At 42.8% G+C, this 18128-nt stretch overlaps 1 protein-coding gene and 2 long non-coding RNA genes across 4 annotated transcripts; all 3 read right to left on the minus strand.

The window, feature by feature from the left end:
• Positions 1–1582, minus strand: LOC108439027. Of its 2 annotated transcripts, none has more exons than XR_001858738.2 (3): positions 1050–1582; positions 584–893; positions 1–362 (listed from the first exon to the last, which is right to left on the minus strand). It is a non-coding gene; the product is annotated as an uncharacterized LOC108439027 (long non-coding RNA). The 2 variants fall into 2 exon arrangements; XR_001858739.2 differs by having other exon boundaries at positions 584–949.
• Positions 1583–5561: 3979 nt separating this feature from the next.
• Positions 5562–7953, minus strand: LOC108416819. The gene is made up of 4 exons (XM_037533016.1): positions 7404–7953; positions 6925–7293; positions 6581–6748; positions 5562–6405 (listed from the first exon to the last, which is right to left on the minus strand). Exons 1-4 carry the CDS (start codon positions 7438–7440, stop codon positions 6347–6349), a joined length of 633 nt encoding a protein of 210 aa, XP_037388913.1. The 5' UTR covers positions 7441–7953; the 3' UTR covers positions 5562–6346.
• Positions 7954–13437: 5484 nt separating this feature from the next.
• Positions 13438–14876, minus strand: LOC119262067. Its single transcript, XR_005129388.1, has 4 exons — positions 14498–14876; positions 14019–14387; positions 13675–13842; positions 13438–13499 (listed from the first exon to the last, which is right to left on the minus strand). It is a non-coding gene; the product is annotated as an uncharacterized LOC119262067 (long non-coding RNA).
• Positions 14877–18128: the final 3252 nt, after the last annotated feature.

Genomic DNA, 18128 nt, shown 5'->3' on the forward strand with positions numbered 1-18128 from the left:
TGAAGGTGGAGAGCTTTCTTTAATTGTCAAGAAAATAAACGCTTGGCTTTTCAGCCTAAATAAGGTACGGATCACGGGGGACTTTTCAGTCCCCTCTCTCTTCAGCTTGGCTCAGTCGGCTCGGCTTGGCTCAGTCGGCTTGGCTTGGCTCGGTTTGGTTCGCCTTCACAGTCTCCTTCTCTCTCGGGGCTCTGCCACCTACTGAAGGAAGAGATGCCTCTGGCAGAAACAAGGCACAGGTGAGCCTCATCAGCTACTTAGCCCGCTGGTTCAGCCAGACCGGCTTCTCTGTCCCACATTCGACGCTCAGCCACTGGACACACACTGGAGTGATTTGGGGGAGATCAGCACATGGAACAGTTCTATATCAATACATAAGTGAATTTGCATTAATTAACTGAGTAGAACTAAGAGGTAGTGACAGAACGTAAACAACTAATGAAAATACTGTATCATTTCCTCTGTTAATAGTTATATATAAAGACATGAAAAGGGTTTTACATTAAGAAATGAATGCTTGAACATTCTACAGAAGTTTTAGCAGTCGCCAAAACAACCAGAAGGCCTGAATAGCTGATCTTACCAAATAAAGAGAGTTGTGTCCATAATAATAAATATCCACATGAAACCATCTCCAATTTTCCAGAAATCTTTTTCTTGTGTAGCAGTGCCTTAGTGCAGGCACAAGTCTGTTATAGCGATGTTCTTCACCAGCATGAGTGTTGTTGAAGAGTAACGTGGAACAGCATCACTCATCAAAACATCACCTGATATAATAAGAGGAGGCAGTTTCTTTACCAAACTGTACTAAATCTACTCCAGGTATTCCAGGTATGCTCAGAGAGTGGCATTGTCTCCTAGTTTGACTCATTTCCACTTCTGCTCCAGAGACCCTGGAGACAAATTCACCGGCCACATATCAGTCCAACCTTTAAACGAACAAAGAAACCTGTAGAGCGAACATTCATTTACAGAGTCTTAAATAGCAGCAATGTGTCACAAGGAAAGCTAGAGGATGAAAATGAACAACCTGAAAATGAACAGCTTACCTTCACACTAGGGCAGTAAGAACGGCTCGTGATCTCCCCATTTCAGACACTGCTGAAAGGCCTCATTGTGGGTTTCCTGTTTAGCACTGCTGGTGTCAGTTGACTGCAGAGTATTTAGTGGAGATGGGAGGAGAGGAACTGTACAGGATAGTTATCATTTAAACAAGCATGCACAACCAGAACAATTGGGCAGCTTCCTCTCTTAAACACACCCACTAATCATGGTGATCAACAGGTGCGCTGGATTATGTGTAAAAATGACCAGACTATGCTGCATACTGGCCCTCCAGTACTGCTGTTGGGTACCCTTGATTTAAACAACCACATTTACTCATTGTCTTGGAGTTCTACCATAGGAAGGTCCATATTATTCCATTTTATTCCATATTATTCCAGTGCAGTCCACTCCAGCCCTGGCTTTGCCCTGTCACTGCAATGCCAACATTTTTCTATCTTTGGCTGACTTCAGTGAGAGAGAACCATGTTTGCAGTGTGTATCATGGATGCAATAAGATTGGTTTGGTTCGGTTCGGTTCAGTCCAGTTCAGTTCAGTTCAAAGTCAGGAGATTTTTCTGATTTCTTCTGCTCTGGGATCCTCTTTCTGTAACAAAACCAGTACCCACAGTGACTGATGGTCGCCCAGCAACTTCCATTGCGGAAAACATGGTAGACTTTATTGAGGTTTCTGCCTCAATTCCTGTGATGTCTATGGTTCCTCTGGTAGTGTTTGTCACTTTTGCTTCAATTCAACCACTGAAGTTCTTTCAGCCGCAGTGGCCTCCACTGCTTGAGCTCTTTAGGCGTTCATTATTTCTTATCTAGCATTTGCTGCATCAAGATCAACAGTGTTACCTGATGTCTTTTGTTCCACTTTTGCCAGGTCTAAGTCTCCACTTTAGTGCTCCTTCATCAAGAAGTCAACAAGAGCACCAAATGACAGTCTACATGTTGTGTAGATTCTGCTACCAACTCTACTCATACTCTACCTCCTGAAGTTCTGGAGGATGAAACAGTGCAGGAGTGTAGATCTAGATTCTTGGGGAGCATCACTCAGGCTACACTTGTAGAGACAGCACCATTGCGATTTCTGGATTGTGTTGCCATGCTTATCCTGAAAACAGAAGCTGTGCCATCAGATTCTCAAATGACTAACCCTTGATTGATTGAGTTAATCAGACCTTCCACAGCCCAAGAGGAGGTTCTACTCACTACTCCAGTGGTCCTGGGTCCTTGCACATTAACTGTTTTCCCCTACCAACAACTCATCCTTGGTTTAAAATGGGTAGTTTGGGAGAAGAGTAGGCAACCTGTGCATGTTTGGCCTACCCATTATGTTTTATGCTGTTAAACCTGGACCTCTAATTTTGTCATTTTTAACTGTTTAGTGTCTGTTCAATAAAAACACTTACACGCTCCTAGGCCAACTATTCTCGATATACCTGAAACAGTCCCAAACATGCTTGTCTCACAACCTGGTTAGATGAAAAAGCTACCCTGCTCTGTAGGTTCTGTTATAGTGAAGTAGAAATGTCTAGCTGCATATCATGGAAAACTTGTTGGCCCCTCAGTTCTATCACTGACTGCCAAGGTCCAAACTGCCTATGAAAGCAAAAAGACCTGCAGGATAAGTAGTTTGTTTTGAGCCCCATGCATACAATCTCATTGTTCTAATAAGAACCTTCTACACTGATCAACAAGCCACAGTAATGGCACAGACAGTTCAAAGAGCCAAGACCATAATGACTTCAGCTCATAATGAAGACAGAAAAGGTTATACCAACAGAAAAGATCACTAACAGCATTGGTGGTGAACATGAAGTGCTGAACAGCTTCTGTCCACTTGGATCAATTACTACCAACATAGGATCCAGCAGTCAAGAACTAAGACGAAGGTTGGTACTCAGCAGGACAAGGATGACCATACTGGTTTTAAACCAATCATCCAAACAGTGGCACTGCCTCTGTATCGGACTCCTGTCTTCACTTCTGTTCTGGAGATCCTGGATAACAAAACACATCAGTCACACTTTACACCAGAAGGACAAGCAGATCTGACGCACTGTTCCAAAACAGTCTCGTGTGTGGTCTTATACAGAAAGCCCTGCTAGTAGTGCTATTTCTCTGTATACCTGAATAAAGGCATGCGGCAAGATGAAAGGAAAGCTGGCTGTTAGAGGAAAATGAGCAGATGTGAAAATTTACCTACATGTAAGAAGGAGTCTTGATCTCCACCTCAGAGACTCATGCTGGGTCACTGGTAATGAGGTGAAGCAGATGTCTGTGCTGAAGTCTGATCAGTGGAGCAGTTCTAGCTTTGTGTACAGCGTAGTGGTTTGCCTTGCATTAAGACCACCCACCAGTGCGAGACACATGCTTCCTGACTGGCCCCTTTAGAGGATGTGATTTTTCTCTATATTCATTTTTTTTTATCAATTTCCTGTGACTAACACGCTCAAAAAATAAGCAGCCACAAAGCGGAGTTTGAGCACCGCCACCACCTTTGGTTCCCTAAGAGAAGCGTGAAGAACCGTTTAAGGGTTTAAGGAGCCTTCACGCGTTGTAAACGTCATATGCCCGTTGAAAAGTTCTTCTTAGAAACTTTACATTATGTAAATTTAAAGGTACTTCAGGGCACCAAAAAGGTTTCGTGCAGGCATGGCGGTTATATTACGGCATCATGCGTTCAAAAATATTTGAGCCCTTTGCTTTTGAGTGTAGCATATCCAATAAAGCAAACAAGAGCGCAGAAGATGATCAATGCCCAGCCCATCAAATGAGATGATGATGTTTCAAATCAGGTAAACTGATACACTATTCAGGAATCCAGCCTTCCAGGTCTACAGTTATACACCAGTGCTTTACATTGTACAAATAAACGGTGCTTGAAAGGATTCTGTGACCACCTAATGATACTGCCTAGAAAGTCAATGCCATCAGTGAAATGTTTCGCTCAGGCTGAGTGTGATTGAATGTTTGATCTCTTAAAACAGGCCATGAACTAAGTATAATCCGGTCAGTGAGATCAGTCGGTCAGTGTGCAGTGACCTGATGTGGTCTGAGCTGCAGGGCCTCATTGTGGGTTTCCTGTTTCTGAGTGTTTGAACTGTTGCTGTTGAGCTCTCAGACACGTCTTCATCAGATCTTACACTCAGCAACTGTCACCGTCTAAACTGAGCATCTGGGTTTGAGACTGTGACCGGATGCATGAGCCAGAAATCAGACCTGTTTATCACTATTAGACTCATCTTTATATGATGACGTATAAAGATACGATCACAAATGACAGAGTTCAGTCTATATATTTAAATATGTTTAGACTTGGTCCAAGAAACCTGCCTGACAAAGACCTGCCAATAGTAAAAAAGCCTTCATTTGCCTGATGTGTGTGGTGGAAAGGGGCGGGAGAATGTCAGTGTGTATCTGTCACGTGTGAGTATGTATGTGTCTCGATGTGCTGTAGCTTGCGCCTGCACTGAAAGGAGCCTCTGCTTGTGGCCGTCGTTAACCACAGATGGTTCCATGACTGTGAGTCTGTTTGTGGTGCAGTGAAAGTGGCAATTAAACTCTTTTAGCCTTTTTCAGTTTCTTCATGAACCTGAACTTTAACTTTAGACTGAACCTGGAAGCTTGTGTTAAACTTGTCAGGCAGTTTCTCCACTTGAACCAGGCCTGAAAGTTGTCTACACTAAGCAGATCAGATGTGAGATCAGTCAGTAAAGACACTCTGATGTGTCCTGAGCTGCAGGGTCTCATTGTGGGTTTCCTGTTTGAGCGCGTCTCTCTAACTCCCGGTGTGGGGGAGGAGCAGCACACATCAACGCTTATCTGGTTTCATAAACACCAACAACACATTCTTCTACCTGCTCAAGCAGCCAATGCGTTCCTTTTATGTGTGGACGTTTCTTGTGAACACACTGCTGAAAGACAACCAGCTGCAGTTTGCTATCAATTGTGACTAAGTAACCTGAAGATAGACCAGTAATCATTCAGCGTCTGATTCTTTGCAAGCTTCTTACTTCTAGTCCCCTAAACAATCTAGGATTTAACTCGTCATGGACACCCAAAGGTTTGCAGAGCTCCCTCACCCTTTCTGTGAGCTGTTTTTATGATTGTGTTCATTAAAAACACAAAAGGAAAACCAGCTCTAAGAGTCGGTCCCTGTCCACAGTGCTGAAACTCCTGCTAGCTTCACTACACATACAGGCTCTTAGAAAAGCTGGGAGTGAAGGGATTCTCATCAGACCCACCAAGGCTGTGCAGAACCCTCTTGCAATCTACTACATATGCAATTATCAAGGTACACCAATGCCCAAGGTGACGCCCAAAGTTCATCACCTTTACCTGATAGAACCCACTGTTGATATCAAGGGGAGCTGAACCAGTGTCAGTTTGCTAGGTGATGAATGTAAAATGTCATCAGTACAGCAGGAAGAAGACATACAGACAACCAGGAGTCTCTCATTTGGTCAAGAAGAGCCAGACTTGATCAGCAGCTGTTGAGCATTCATGACCAGGATTCCAATAAACTTTATTCAATTTCAGTGAAACGCAAGAACATTCTCTCTTAAAGAAGGTTAAGTCAAAACAGTGAAAAATAAGCAGTTTGTCTTCGTCTAAAATACATTTTGTAATACCCTGGAAAGACATGGCCATCGCTCAATAGTTAGAACTGTCTTTTTTTTCTTTAATTCAAGAACAATAAACATTATAAAAGCTAGTAACTAAAAGAAAAGAGAAAGGAACACAAGAAAAACACAACAGAGGATGAGATCATTGGAGGAGCCAACCTGGAATGTCTCTACAATCATTAAGGTACATATAATGATGTTATTTTGAAATAGAGCCCTTAATAAATGCACTGCAGCTATTATAACCTGAGATGTCAGCAAATAAGTCATTCAGTTTAGGCCAGATCTTCAAGAATGAGCTTTATCTAGAGAAATTTAAAACAATCTGACTCCCTGGTCTTACAGAATCTAAATCAACTCCAACACTGCTGACTGAGGTACCTTCATTCTTGGACCTCCTGATCGTCCAGTGTACTCCTCAGAAGTTCTACATTTTCTCAAATTGAACCTGAGAATATGTGCACGAATCAAATCTTTCGGCTGTCCTCTTCTTCAGGCATTTTCCAGCACCACTCGGGACGTCCAATAAAGCAGAGCAAACATCTTCTCCAACCTGCAGTTATTTTAAAGATATCTGTGCTTCAGACTAGATCCATGAAATAAATGAACTGTTTTGAGTCGACTGAACTTAGATAGCAGTTTAATATGAAAGGTGCTTTGTTTACGTCTCATACCTCATCATGTTTTCTCATGCTGATATTCCTTTGCTGGTCTGCTTCATGATCAGCTGTTATGGTTGGGAGGGACACGACATCATCCTCATTATTTATTAAGATGTGCAGTGATTTAGAAACATTCTGCCGTTCTTCGTTCATTCGCAGAGTTGACTTTGATTCACTTACAAATATGAACAAACATTCTTGATATTAGATATTACTCCCTGTCAGAGAGAGTCAACGTACCTTTAGTTCTGGTGGTGCAGATGCAGTACACACAGATGGAGGAGACCACTGATAAGAGAAGAACACACACAGGACACACACTGACCAGCAGCTTCCAGCAGACACTACAGTCTGATACAGGAGGGGTGGAGGGGGTTTCGGAGAGATTGGCAGAAGGAACCGTTGTGTCTGAAATAATTAAGAAAATAGAACTGGATTCAATGAGTCAGCAGAACTTAACCTTCATTATTTGCTGTCCTAGGTGAAGTTTTACTCTGAACACAACGTTCTTGATGTTTCATGGCTTTAAATTTTGCACAAAGACCAGGTCACAAGAATCAGAAGGTCAGAATGACTCAACTCACCCTGGAAAGAGAGGAAAGTGGTTCTGTTCCCATCATGATAAATATCCTCTTTTACTCTTTCTCCATTCTTATTTCTAGAAAACTTGGTCTCATGTAGAGCGCAGTAGTACAAGCCAAGTTCTGATCCAGTGATGTTCTTCACCAACAGATCGTATGTCAACTTGGACTTGTTCCAAACATGAGAGTAATGTGGAAGTGTCGAGTGCTCAGTTAAATGAAAGAGAGGAGGTTGATGCTCGTGTGAGGGTTTTATCACCCATACTATTTTAAATCCACTCTGCCGAGCACAGTCACAGTAGATGGTGACATCGTCTCCTGGTTTGACTCTCATCTCCACAACTATTCCAGAGATGCTGGAGATCAAAACACCTGGAACACAAAATCAAACACCAGATTAAACAAATATCTCAGTAACTAATAAGTTCTGATGGCACTAGAACGTCACAAAGTCCACGATGAGATGAACAAAGTTTACTTACACATTAGAGTGATGAGCACAGCTCTTGATCTCTCCATCTCAGAGACTGAAGCTGGGGGCTGACAATGGTGAGAGTCTTTGAAGCGGATGTCTGTGCCTGAGATCTGATTGGTCCACGTCAATGGAACCTTTCTGTTGTCGATTCCGTCTCAGCATAGCGGTTAGACGTGTTCAGACAGCCCACCAATGAGAGACGTGCAAACTGATCACATGCTTCCTGACTGGTCACTTCTTAAGACAGTGGTCTTTGATTTAGACGTGTGATCAACCTCATTTTTCCACTCTCTCATTTCTTTGACTGGGCGTTTTGGTTTAGGCTAACAGTCAAGCAATGTCCAATAAAGTAAAGAAGATTGAAACCAGACTAAATAAATGATGAGCACATCTTTCAGTCAGACTACACATGTTTAGGCCTCTAAGTGCACAACAGAAGTCCTGGAAGTGCTTGAGTTTTCCTTACTTTAACACATCTGGTCCATCATCTGGCTGGAAGAGCTAACTGTCAAACTAGCTAAACCCAATGAAGTATAGCACATATAGCACTGAACTCAGAGACCACCGTTTATTGAATTTCCAGTCAAATTTGGAGCGACTGGTTTAGGATTACTTGCAACCAACTTCCACGCCTTGGAGGTGGGAAAATGTATCCCTCCAGATTTCTTGGAGAAACTGAAAGTGAGTCTCCTGAAAAGAACAGAAGCTGTAATAAAGGCAGATAACAGTCTCCATAGATACTGAAAACGTTGATATATTTAGGTTGGAGTTTTCTGTGTGAGGTTCTGTGGAAGTGTTTTTTATTATTAGTAGTAGTAAAATAATCCAAATTAGCAGATCAGTGATATCAGTAATTTCCAACCTCTTGTTCTCAAGGTGTGAAACTGAACACTTGAACATTTTACACTGACTGTGTGAGAGTTACTGGTTAAAAGTCAGTCTCAATGTTAAGAACAGAGAAGTGTCAGCAGATCAGAGATCAGTTAGTTAAGGTAATCAGTGTGGAGGGGTCTGAAATGGCCTGATCTGCAGGGTCTCTCTGTGGGTTTCCTGTATCTGCATGTATAAACTTTGATGCTGCAGAGCTCTGAGTATCTGAGCGAGCTCATATGGTGGAGGGAAGTGAATCTTCACCCTTATGTGTTTATCTGATGTGGCCATCAACAGCTCTGTTTCCATTCCAGTCTAAACTGAGCAGGTGTGTGTTGGAGTGAGTGTAAGTGTAGTAAGGAGGCGTTGGCCAAAACACCAACGCGCCCATCGTTACATTTATTAGAGTTGGATAATGTACACTGCTCAAAAAAAAAGGGAACCCTCAAATAACACATCCTAGATCTGAATGAATGAAATAATCTCATTGAATACTTTGTTCTGTACAAAGTTGAATGTGCTGACAACAAAATCATAAAAATCATCAATGGAAATCAAATGTATTAACTAATGGAGTCCCACACAAAATTAAAGTGGAAAAACACACGACAGGCTGATCCAACTTTGATGTAATGTCCTTAAAACAAGTCAAAATGAGGCTCAGTATTTTGTGTGGCCTCCACGTCCCTGTATGACCTCCCTACAACGCCTGGGCATGCTCCTGATGAGGTGGCGGATGGTCTCCTGAGGGATCTCCTCCCAGACCTGGACTAAAGCATCCGCCAGCTCCTGGACAGTCTGTGGTGCAACGTGGCATTGGTGGATGGAGCGAGACATGATGTCCCAGATGTGCTCAATCGGATTCTGGTCTGGGGAACGGACGGGCCAGTCCATAGCTTCAATGCTTTCATCTTGCAGGAACTGCTGACACACTCCAGCCACATGAGGTCTAGCATTGTCCTGCATTAGGAAGAACCCAGGGCCAACCGCACCAGCATATGGTCTCAGAAGGGGTCTGAGGATCTCATCTCGGTACCTAATGGCAGTCAGGCTACCTCTGGCAAGCACATGGAGGGCTGTGCGGCCTTCCAAAGAAATGCCACCCCACACCATTACTGACCCACTGCCAAACCGGTCATGCTGAAGGATGTTGCAGGCAGCAGATCGCTCTCCACGGCGTCTCCAGACTCTGTCACATCTGTCACATGTGCTCAGTCTGAACTTGCTTTCGTCTGTGAAGAGCACAGGGCGGCAGTGGCGAATTTGCCAATCCTGGTGTTCTCTGGCAAATGCCAAGCGTCCTGCACGGTGTTGGGCTGTGGGCACAACCCCCATCTGTGGACGTCGGGCCCTCATACCATCCTCATGGAGTCGGTTTCTAACCATTTGTGCAGACACATGCACATTTGTGTCCTGCTGGAGGTCATTTTGCAGGGCTCTGGCAGTGCTCCTCCTGTTCCTCCTTGCACAAAGACAGATGTAGTGGTCCTGCTGCTGGGTTGTTGCCCTCCTACGGCCTCCTCCATGTCTCCTGGTGTACTGGCTTGTCTCCTGGTAGCGCCTCCAGCCTCTGGACACTACGCTGACAGACACTGCAAACCTTCTTGCCACAGCTCGCATTGATGTGCCATCCTGGATGAGCTGCACTACCTGAGCCACTCGTGTGGGTTGTAGAGTCCGTCTCATGCTACCATGAGTGTGAAAGCACCACCAACATTCAAAAGTGACCAAAACATCAGCCAGAAAGCAGAAAGGTACTGAGAAGTGGTCCGTGGTCCCACCTGCAGAACCACTCCTTTATTGAGTGTGTCTTGCTAATTGCCAATAATTTCCACCTGTTGTCTGTTCCATTTCCACAACAGCTGTGAAATTGATTGTCAATCAGTGTTGCTTCCTAAGTGGACAGTTTGATTTCACAGAAGTTTGATTTACTTGGAGTTATATTGTGTTGTTTAAGTGTTCCCTTTATTTTTTTGAGCAGTGTATAAATAGTCTGGATAATGATGGAGGTTATTGTTCCCAGTTCATTCTGTTCTAATTGAGATTCAGGGGTAGGCCGTCATAAACAGCTGCCTGAAAAAGGTAAACAAGCCATCACAGTGCCTGAGCTGTATGTAGAGTTCACCAGTCACAGATGCCTCCATGATGTGTGTGTCTGTGGTGCAGTAAACAAACTACCTTCTGAGGTTCGGTATTAACCCAGCAGTTTCATTATTGTCACCGAGATTTTATTAAAAATAACAATGTTGCTTCAGGTTTAATAGCAGCAGAATGATCACTCACATGCTGCTTACTCACACGGAGATCAAAAGAACATGAGACACGTTTAAACAGATCCCAGGTCAGTTTCTCCTCTTCAAGCAGGCCTGAAAGTTGTATCTGAGCAGCACAGAGCAGATGTGAGGTCAGTCAGTAAAGACAGTCAGTGAACAGTGGTCTGATGTGCTCTGAGCTGCAGGGCCTCATTGTGGGTTTCCTGTTTTAGAGTGGCTGATGTTGCTGCTCTTGATCTCTCATGGTTGGGGGTGGGGGGGTGTCTGGGTGGGGGTTAACTGCACTGTTCATCAGATAAAGTGATCTGCACATGGGTGTAAGTGTACTTTACTGTATTTTAGAGACTTCTCAGATGGTCAAAGTTGCCCCATGGCTAATAATATAAAATAGAAATATACTGACTTTTTACGTGTAAATGGTATTTTTGGTTTCCTACCAGTTACTGCAAGTTTGTGATTTGTATTTCTGGAAGTATAAGAGAGCAGCAGTGGCTGCATGTTAAAATGAGTGTATATCCCATGCACAGGCCAAGGTTCCTACATGTTCGTAGCCTTTTGCTTTCCCTGTCATTCATACAGCTCATGGATTATTATCACAGTAGAGGCTCCTGAGGGGATTTGGAGCTCCAAGTTGTTGCTTTTGCTTCTCTGCTCATTGATTTATTCGTTTCCAGCTACCACTAGACCTGTGTGGTCTCCAAATGATTGATTTCACCAGTGTAAGTGTTTTTCTTTCTCTCTCTAATGTTGTTTCACACTGTATGTGTGTAGATGAAAAAATTAATTGAACTGAACTTTAACTTTAGAGTAAACTTGTAAATCAAATCCCAAGTCGGTTTCTCCACTTTAAACAGGCCTGAAAGTTGTATTGACAGATATGAGATCAGTCAGTAAAGACCCTCTGATCTGCCTGAGCTGCAGGGTCTCATTGTGGGTTTCCTGTTTTAGTGCGTCTCTCTAACTCTCAGTGTGGGGGAGGAGCAGCACACATCACTGTTTATTTGATTCCACCCTGATCAACCACACATTTTCACACCTGCTTAAACAGCCAATACGCTCTTTATCTGTGGAAGTTTCTTGTGAACACGATTAGAAATACACTGCTAAAATACAACCAGCTGCAGTTTTCTCTCAGTTCTAACTAGGAAAGTAAGCTGAAGGCTGGTCAGTAAGCATCCAGAGTCTACTTCTTTAAATGACTCACTCCTGTAGCCTCCAAATGATCTAGTACTCAGCCCAAGTCATAAACAGGTAAAGACGCACAGAGCTCCCTCACTCTTTCTGTGAGTTACTTTGGGTTTGAGAAAAGCACAAAAGCTAAATCAGCTCTAAGAGCCAGTCCCTGTCCACAGTGCTGAAACTCCTGCTAGCTTCATTACCAATCCATCAACCTTTAAGAGCTATGCGTGAAGTGATTGTCATACCGGTGGGCTGAGCAGAACCCTCTGGCAATCTACTACATAGGCAATCATCTAGCATGTCTGAGGAATCCCAAAGAACATCATACCCATGATGTACCCATTGGTGAATAAGATGTTGGGCAAGTGTTGCCTTCCAGCACCCACTGTAAAGATCAAGGGGAGATGAACCACTGTGAGTTTGCCAGGTGATGGATGTTAAAATGTTATCAGTGCAGCAGGTAGAAGTCGTTCCTGATGGTGATATGAAGACGTCAGTACTGCACACAGAACTTCAGGAGTTTCTCGTGTGGTCAAGAGGAGCCAGACTTGCTCACTAGCTGTTGGTTGGCTTGAGGAGCTGCTCTGTCATTGATGGTTTATCCCCTTATCCTCTAGGCAAGTTATTGTCATATTGATTCTAAGGTTTATTGTTCCTCAACTGCTATCAATTATTCACTATCTACTTGGAAACTTTCAAAGAACATGATTTACCCTCGTTTTTCCCCAAGGAGTGTACACTAAAGCTAGCATATGACTAGTGGTTGGTTAGTGTAGTGGGTAACACCTCTGCCTTCTACGCTGTAGACTGGGGTTCAATCCCCCACCTGGGTAAACACCCTACACTATATCAATAAGAGTCCTTGGGCAAGACTCCTAACACAACCTTCACCTTCCTGTGTAACAGTAATCACATTGTAAGTTGCTCTGGATAGGAGCGTAAGCCAAATGCCGTAAGTGTTCAGTGTAAGTGACTCACACTTCATTCAGCGTTGATCACTAGGATTCAATTCAACTTTATTAAACTTCAGTGAAATATGAGAACATCCTCTCAAAGTCATCGTCAGCATGTGAAGACAAAAAGTCCAAAAATAAGCAATTTGTCTTTGTTTGAAATACATTTGTAATACCCTGGAAAGACATGGCTATCGCTCAACAGTTACGATGGTTAGTTTTTTAAAAATCAAGAACATTAAATCGTTAAAAATCTACTAACTGAAAGAAAAGACAGAGGAACACAACAAAGGATGAAATCCCTGAGGAAGCCAATAAGCCAAAAAACTTGGGATGTAATCAATCAATCACATTCAGTAAAGTAGATAGATCATCAAGAACTGACTTTATCTAGACAAATTCAAAACAATCAACTCGCTCATCTCACTCTATTAAAACTAAGTCAGCTCCAAACTTCATGACTGAGGTACCTTCATTCTTGGACCTCCTGATCGTCCAGCGTACTCCTCAGAAGTTCTACATTTTCTCAAATTTTAACCTGAGAATATGTGCAGAAATCAGAGCTTTCAACTGTCCTCGTCTTCAGCCGTTTCTTATGACCACTTGGGACGTCCAGTGAAGCGTAGCAAACATCGTTTCCAACCTGCAGTTATTTTGAAGATATTTTTGCTTAAGACAATTAATATATAAAGTACATCCATCAAATAAATGAACTGTTTTGAGTCAACTGTATTTAAATTGCTATATGATTATAGAATTTGTTTACGTCTCATACCTCATCATGTTTTCTCATGCTGATATTCCTTTGCTGGTCTGCTTCATGATCAGCTGTTATGGTTGGGAGGGACACGACATCATCCTCATTATTTATTAAGATGTGCAGTGATTTAGAAACATTCTGCCGTTCTTCGTTCATTCGCTGAGTTGACTTTGATTCACTTACAAATATGAACAAAATTTCTTGATATTAGATATTACTCCCTGTCAGAGAGAGTCAACGTACCTTTAGTTCTGGTGGTGCAGATGCAGTACACACAGATGGAGGAGACCACTGAGGAGAGGAGAACACACACAGGACACACACTGACCAGCAGCTTCCAGCAGACACTACAGTCTGATACAGGAGGGGTGGAGGGGGTTTCGGAGAGATTGGCACAAGGAACCGTTGTGTCTGAAATAAATAAGACAATAGAACTGGATTCAATGAGTCAGCAGAACTTCACCTTCATTATTTGCCGTCCTAGGTGAAGTTTTACTCTGAACACAACGTTCTTGATGTTTCATGGCTTTAAATTTTGCACAAAGACCAGATCACAAGAATCAGAAGGTCAAAATGACTAAACTTACCCTGGAAAGAGAGGAAAGTGGTTCTGTTCCCATCAAGATAAAGATCCTCTTTTACTCTTTCTCCCATCTCATTTCTAGAAAACTTGGTCTCATGTAGAGCGCAGTAGTACAAGCCAAGTTCTGATCCAGTGATGTTCTTCACCAGCAGATCCTATGTCAACTTGGACTTGTTCCAAACATGAGAGTAATGTGGAAGTGTCGAGTCCTCAGTTAAATGAAAGAGAGGAGGTTGATGCTCGTCTGAGGGTTTTATCACCCATACTATTTTAAATCCACTCTGTCGAGCACAGTCACAGTAGATGGTGACATCGTCTCCTGGTTTGACTCTCATCTCCACAACTATTCCAGAGATGCTGGAGATCAAAACACCTGGAACACAAAATCAAACACCAGATTAAACAAATATCTCAGTAACTAATAAGTTCTGATGGCACTAGAGCGTCACAAAGTCCACGATGAGATGAAGAAAGTTTACTTACACATTAGAGTGAGGAGCACAGCTCTTGATCTCTCCATCTCAGAGACTGAAGCTGGGGGCTGACAATGGTGAGAGTCTTTGAAGCGGATGTCTGTGCCTGAGATCTGATTGGTCCACGTCAATGGAACCTTTCTGTTGTCGATTCCGTCTCAGCATAGCGGTTAGACGTGTTCAGACAGCCCACCAATGAGAGACGTGCAAACTGATCACATGCTTCCTGACTGGTCACTTCTTAAGACAGTGGTCTTTGATTTAGACGTGTGATCAACCTCATTTTTCCACTCTCTCAGTTCTTTGACTGGGCGTGTTGGTTTAGGCTAACAGTCAAGCAATGTCCAATAAAGTAAAGAAGATTGAAACCAGACTAAATAAGTTATGAGCACATCTTTCAGTCAGACTACACATGTTTAGGCCTCTAAGTGCACAACAGAAGTCCTGGAAGTGCTTGAGTTTTCCTTACTTTAACACATCTGGTCCATCATCTGGTTGGAAGAGCTAACTGTCAAACTAGCTAAACCCAATGAAGTATAGCACATATAGCACTGAACTCAGAGACCACCGTTTACTTAATTTCCAGTCAAATTTGGAGCGACTGGTTTAGGATTACTTGCAACCAACTTCCACGCCTTGGAGATGGGAAAATGTATCCCTCCAGATTTCTTGGAGAAACTGAAAGTGAGTCTCCTGAAAAGAACAGAAGCTGTAATAAAGGCAGATAACAACAGTCTCCATAGATACTGAAAACGTTGATATATTTAGGTTGGAGTTTTCTGTGTGAGGTTCTGTGGAAGTGTTTTTTATTATTATTAGTAAAATAATCCAAATTAGCAGATCAGTGACATCAGTAATTTCCAACCTCTTGTTCTCAAGGTGTGAAACTGAACACTTGAACATTTAGACTGACTGTGTGAGAGTTACTGGTTAAAAGTCAGTCTCAATGTTAAGAACAGAGAAGTGTCAGCAGATCAGAGATCAGTTAGTTAAGGTAATCAGTGTGGAGGGTTCTGAAATGGCCTGATCTGCAGGGTCTCTCTGTGGGTTTCCTGTATCTGCATGTATAAACTTTGATGCTGCAGAGCTCTGAGTATCTGAGCGAGCTTATATGGTGGAGGGAAGTGAATCTTCACCCTTATGTATTTAACTGATGTGGCCATCAACAGCTCTGTTTCCATTCCAGTCTAAACTGAGCAGGTGTGTGTTGGAGTGAGTGTAAGTGTAGTAAGGAGGCGTTGGCCAAAACCCCAACGCGCCCATGTTACATTTATTAGAGTTGGATAATATATAAATAGTCTGGATAATGATAGAGGTTATTGTTCCCAGTTCATTCTATTCTAATTGAGATTCAGGGGTAGGCCGTCATAAACAGCTGCCTGAAAAAGGTAAACAAGCCATCACAGTACCTGAGCTGTATGTAGAGTTCACCAGTCACAGATGCCTCCATGATGTGTGTGTCTGTGGTGCAGTAAACAAACTACCTTCTGAGGTTCGGTATTAACCCAGCAGTCTCATTATTGTCACTGAGATTTTATTAAAAATAACAATGTTGCTTCAGGTTTAATAGCAGCAGAATGATCACTCACATGCTGCTTACTCACACGGAGATCAAAAGAACATGAGACACATTTAAACAGATCCCAGGTCAGTTTCTCCTCTTCAAGCAGGCCTGAAAGTTGTATCTGAGCAGCACAGAGCAGATGTGAGGTCAGTCAGTAAAGACCGTCAGTGAACAGTGGTCTGATGTGCTCTGAGCTGCAGGGCCTCATTGTGGGTTTCCTGTTTTTGAGTGGCTGATGTTGCTGCTCTTGATCTCTCATGGTTGGGGGTGGGGGGGTGTCTGGGTGGGGGTTAACTGCACTGTTCATCAGATAAAGTGATCTGCACATGGGTGTAAGTGTACTTTACTGTATTTTAGAGACTTCTCAGATGGTCAAAGTTGCCCCATGGCTAATAATATAAAATAGAAATATACTGACTTTTTACGTGTAAATGGTATTTTTGGTTTCCTACCAGTTACTACAAGTTTGTGATTCATATTTCTGGAAGTATAAGAGAGCAGCAGTGGCTGCATGTTAAAATGAGTGTATATCCCATGCACAGGGCATGGTTCCTCCATGTTCGTAGCCTTTTGCTTTCCCTGTCATTCATACAGCTCATGGATTATTATCACAGTGGAGGCTCCTGAGGGGATTTGGAGCTCCAAGTTGTTCCTTTTGCTTTTCTGCCCATTGATTTATCAGTTTCCAGGTACCACTAGACCTGTGTGGTCTCCAAATGATTGATTTCACCAGTGTACGTGTTTTTCTTTCTCTCTCTAATGTTATTTCACACTGTATGTGTGTAGATGACAAAATAAATTGAACTGAACTTTAACTTTAGAGTAAACTTGTAAATGAAATCCCAAGTCGGTTTCTCCACTATAAACAGGCCTGAAAGTTGTATTGACAGATATGAGATCAGGCAGTAAAGACCCTCTGATATGCCTGAGCTGCAGGGTCTCATTGTGGGTTTCCTGTTTTAGTGCGTCTCTCTAACTCTCAGATTTAGATTAGATTAACGATTAGAAATACACTGCTAAAATACAACCAGCTGCAGTTTTCTCTCAGTTCTAACTAGGAAAGTAAGCTGAAGGCTGGTCAGTAAGCATCCAGAGTCTACTTCTTTAAATGACTCACTCCTGTAGCCTCCAAATGATCTAGTGTTCAGCCCAAGTCATGAACAGCTAAAGCCGCACAGAGCTCCCTCACTCTTTCTGTGAGTTACTTTGGGTTTGGGAAAAGCTCTAAAGCTAAATCAGCTCTAAGAGCCAGTCCCTGTCCACAGTGCTGAAACTCCTGCTAGCTTCATTACCAATCCATCAATCTTTAAGAGCTATGCGTGAAGTGATTGTCATACCGGTGGGCTGAGCAGAACCCTCTGGCAATCTACTACATAGGCAATCATCTAGCATGTCTGAGGAATCCCAAAGAACATCATACCCATGATGTACCCATTGGTGAATAAGATGTTGGGCAAGTGTTGCCTTCCAGCACCCACTGTAAAGATCAAGGGGAGATGAACCACTGTGAGTTTGCTAGGTGATGGATGTTAAAATGTTATCAGTGCAGCAGGTAGAAGTCATTCCTGATGGTGATATGAAGACGTCAGTACTGCACACAGAACTTCAGGAGTTTATCGTGTGGTCAAGAGGAGCCTGACTTGCTCACTAGCTGTTGGTTGGCTTGAGGAGCTGCTCTGTCATTGATGGTTTATCCCCTTATCCTCTAGGCAAGTTATTGTCATATTGATTCTAAGGTTTATTGTTCCTCAACTGCTATCAATTATTCACTATCTACTTGGAAACTTTCAAAGAACATGATTTACCCTCGTTTTTCCCCAAGGAGTGTACACTAAAGCTAGCATATGACTAGTGGTTGGTTAGTGTAGTGGGTAACACCTCTGCCTTCTACGCTGTAGACTGGGGTTCAATCCCCCACCTGGGTAAACACCCTACACTATATCAATAAGAGTTCTTGGGCAAGACTCCTAACTTCACCTTCCTGTGTAACAATACTAACATTGTAAGTTGCATTGGATAAGAGCGTCAGCAAAATGCCGTAAGTGTTCAGTGTAAGTGACTCACACTTCATTCAGCG

Source organism: Pygocentrus nattereri, chromosome 22 (assembly GCF_015220715.1).
Source record: "Pygocentrus nattereri isolate fPygNat1 chromosome 22, fPygNat1.pri, whole genome shotgun sequence".
NCBI lineage: Eukaryota > Metazoa > Chordata > Actinopteri > Characiformes > Serrasalmidae > Pygocentrus > Pygocentrus nattereri.

Coding starts and splice junctions, on each gene's coding strand:
- LOC108416819 (XM_037533016.1), bottom strand. CDS start 7,440: ATGGAGAGATCAAGAGCTGTGCTCATCACTCTAATGT. Junction 7,294..7,403: donor TGTGCTCATCACTCTAATGT/GTAAGTAAACTT, acceptor TTTGTGTTCCAG/GTGTTTTGATCTCCAGCATC. Junction 6,406..6,580: donor CTGCACCACCAGAACTAAAG/GTACGTTGACTC, acceptor CAACCATAACAG/CTGATCATGAAGCAGACCAG.